The sequence below is a fragment of the Ochlerotatus camptorhynchus genome, unplaced genomic scaffold, assembly GCF_037179485.1.
Source record: "Ochlerotatus camptorhynchus isolate MF236.1 unplaced genomic scaffold, CSIRO-AGI_Acam_v1.1 ptg000639l, whole genome shotgun sequence".
NCBI classification, from domain to species: domain Eukaryota; kingdom Metazoa; phylum Arthropoda; class Insecta; order Diptera; family Culicidae; genus Ochlerotatus; species Ochlerotatus camptorhynchus.
In genome coordinates this window covers 2,101,266-2,104,065 of record NW_027041118.1, presented here as the reverse complement: position 1 = coordinate 2,104,065, position 2,800 = coordinate 2,101,266, and the positions used below count along the sequence as shown (strand labels likewise).

General features: G+C 38.3%; 1 protein-coding gene across 1 annotated transcript; it reads right to left on the bottom strand.

The window, feature by feature from the left end:
* Positions 1 to 1,573: 1,573 nt before the first annotated feature.
* Positions 1,574 to 2,168, bottom strand: LOC135714364 (larval cuticle protein F1-like). Its single transcript, XM_065237715.1, has 2 exons — positions 2,145 to 2,168; positions 1,574 to 2,079 (listed from the first exon to the last, which is right to left on the bottom strand). Exons 1-2 carry the CDS (start codon positions 2,157 to 2,159, stop codon positions 1,690 to 1,692), a joined length of 405 nt encoding a protein of 134 aa, XP_065093787.1. The 5' UTR covers positions 2,160 to 2,168; the 3' UTR covers positions 1,574 to 1,689.
* Positions 2,169 to 2,800: the final 632 nt, after the last annotated feature.

Sequence of the window (2,800 nt, the reverse complement as noted above, 5' to 3'; positions counted from 1 at the left end):
TATACGCTTTCTCAAATTCATGATAATTTTTTGCATGTATGATTACATAAATATTTCAATTTATAAATACAATAAACATTGAAATATAAAAAGTGGCAAAATTCAGAACTCCCCCAGGCAAAAGTCCGAAATGAGAAAAATGACTCATGATTTCATGAACATAGCGTATTTTCATGTTATCAAAATACACCATGAATAATATTCACGATATCATGAGATATGTTTGCGCAACGCACCCAAGATTCCCGAAATCATGAATCTTCCGAGTTAAAATCATGAACTAAATTCACGAGTTTAACTTTTAGTTTTTAAGCAAAACATATTTAAATAAAAATAAAGCAACAGACTGAATTTGAACCAAGAACCTTACGATCATTCAACCCATACTTTAACCACTAGACTATCAGTACTTGTATAAGTTGGAAGGCAAAAGCCGTATAAGAGATACCTATGTAGTGCGGTGAACACGGTGTTCCAGGTAACGCTTGAAGCGGTCATGATTCCGCGGCATTATGAAATCATGAATTTCCATAACGAAATCATGAATCATTGTTATGATTTCATGGGATGGCAAGTTTTTTGTTTTCATTGTATTTATTCATGAAAATGGAATCGGATTTTTTCCCGTGTTTGCTCCATCACCGCTCATATTTTATAGATCGTCATAGTTTTGCATGATGAATCAGAAAGTAATTTTTCCGTTTGAAAACTCAAAGGTCAAGGGTCACTGCCCTTTCTTTGTGAAAGAGCTCTCAATGAACAACTTTGGATGTGCTAAAAATAACACTGAGTTGAGAGCAAGCTAAACGTTCAATTTACTACACTCAAAAAAGTCCACACGTCATCATCATGTGTCTCACACTTAATTTTGCGCTTACTGTGAAACACATCCATTTCATGTGTGAATCTTATGCTTTGAATCATGTCTGAACACTATGGATTTGAATTGTGACACACTAGGATTCTATGTGCCTCATTTGGTGACATCAATAGCTTTGCACATCATAGTTCAATATTCTACTTTATCGACTTCTACTTTACCGACTCTAAAAATGAATCGACAATTATATAAACAAAACTGCCAGAGTCCAGAGCTTTCACATATCTTTTCAATGGGTCTGATTTGGGATTCGATCATGAACTGTTGGGGTATGCAGCTGCCGAATTCTTCGTTCGATCTCACTGTGCCACGGTTGTTCTCATATATGAGGCGGGTTGATAGGATAAAGTCACAAGTCTTGTTTTCGATGTTTACTTTTATGAGCAAGCAATTCACATCGCATTGAAATGCAAAACATTTTAAATTTATATCTTTTGAACAGTAGTGTGATTCAATGTACAATACACTAGAATTGATAGTGAAAGATTTTCAAAATTTCAAAGTTTGAAACACTATAAATTAACGTGTATAACACATAGAACCAAGGAGAAATACACTTTAAGTAAATGTGATTGTGCATTTAAAAAAAAAATCAAGTGTTTAAACACTTCGATCAAACGTGTGGAATTTTTTTGAGTGTAGGGAGTAGAAAGATTTTAAATATTCAGAAATAAACACGCATTTGTTTGTAGATTCGTTTGTCTCACAATGATTTGTATTTCCTGGATCGGAACATTCTTTTGCAACGGTAACAAAAAAAGTGTCGATTGTATCACATAAATATAATATCCTTATAGTAGCCGAATCATTTACAGAACATACTGGCTATAGGGGTAGGCAGCATATGGGGATGCAAATGGAGCGGCATAAGGAGCAGCGTAGGGAGCGGCATAAGCGGCGGCGTAGGGGGCAGCGTAGGGGGCGGTGTAGGGAGCAGCAAAGCCACGGGCAAATGGAGCAGCAGCGGCAGCAGTGTAGGCCAGAGGAGCGGCAGCAGCAGTATAAGCCACTGGGGAAGCCACGGCGGCGGTGTAAGCCAGAGGAGCGACTCCGTTGTAGTTACGAGCGATGACCTGAGAGCTCTGAGCAGTTGCGAAAGCGGGAGCTGGTGCAGCGAACAACGGGGCAGAGTAGGCAACCGGAGCGACGACTCCCGGTTTGGCGCAAACGCACGAGATGGCCAGGGCGGCGATGCAGATCTAGAATGGGATTGAACAAATTAATGATCCAGGTCTATTAAGAACTCGTTCTAAACAAATCTTACCAATTTAGTGAACATTTTGATTATTTTGGGGTGATGGTACTGTGTACTGGTTGAAATTCGCAATCGAACTATAATTATACTCCCACTGGTGTTTGGTTTTTATATTGTTATGATTTTTTTCGGAATTGACAAGTTCTTCCTTGCTTCTTCCCACTCCCCGACGCTGCTGAAAACGAACTTGAATTATCGCGGATTTTACTTTTACTTATTCGGCTACGACCGGCAGACGTGTGCAGCACATGGCATGGTTGACATTTCAATTGAATGTGATTAATCAATCTGGACTATTCTTAGCACGGCTTCACATTAACGATTTGGGTGGTGACGTTTAGGTTGGATTTTTTTTTAATATATTATGTGGACGACCAAAATCAGAAACTAACAGGTTTCTTTGCATTTTTACCAGCACGAATGAATGTTAGATATGTCGGAGTGTCATCTAAATGTAACTTTATTGTATCACCATAAAGTTGATTGCTCTTAAGGACTTTATAGAATCCATAAATGACCGCTATCATGATTGATTTTACCGGGAAAATCAAGCAGGGCAACAGCCATTTGTGGGTTCTGTCAACTTTGTCTTTAATGTTGTCATGATTTGTCTTCAACTCTTCATCTATGTCAAAGAAGAAAATAAAAACACTTTCGTTGCCTTC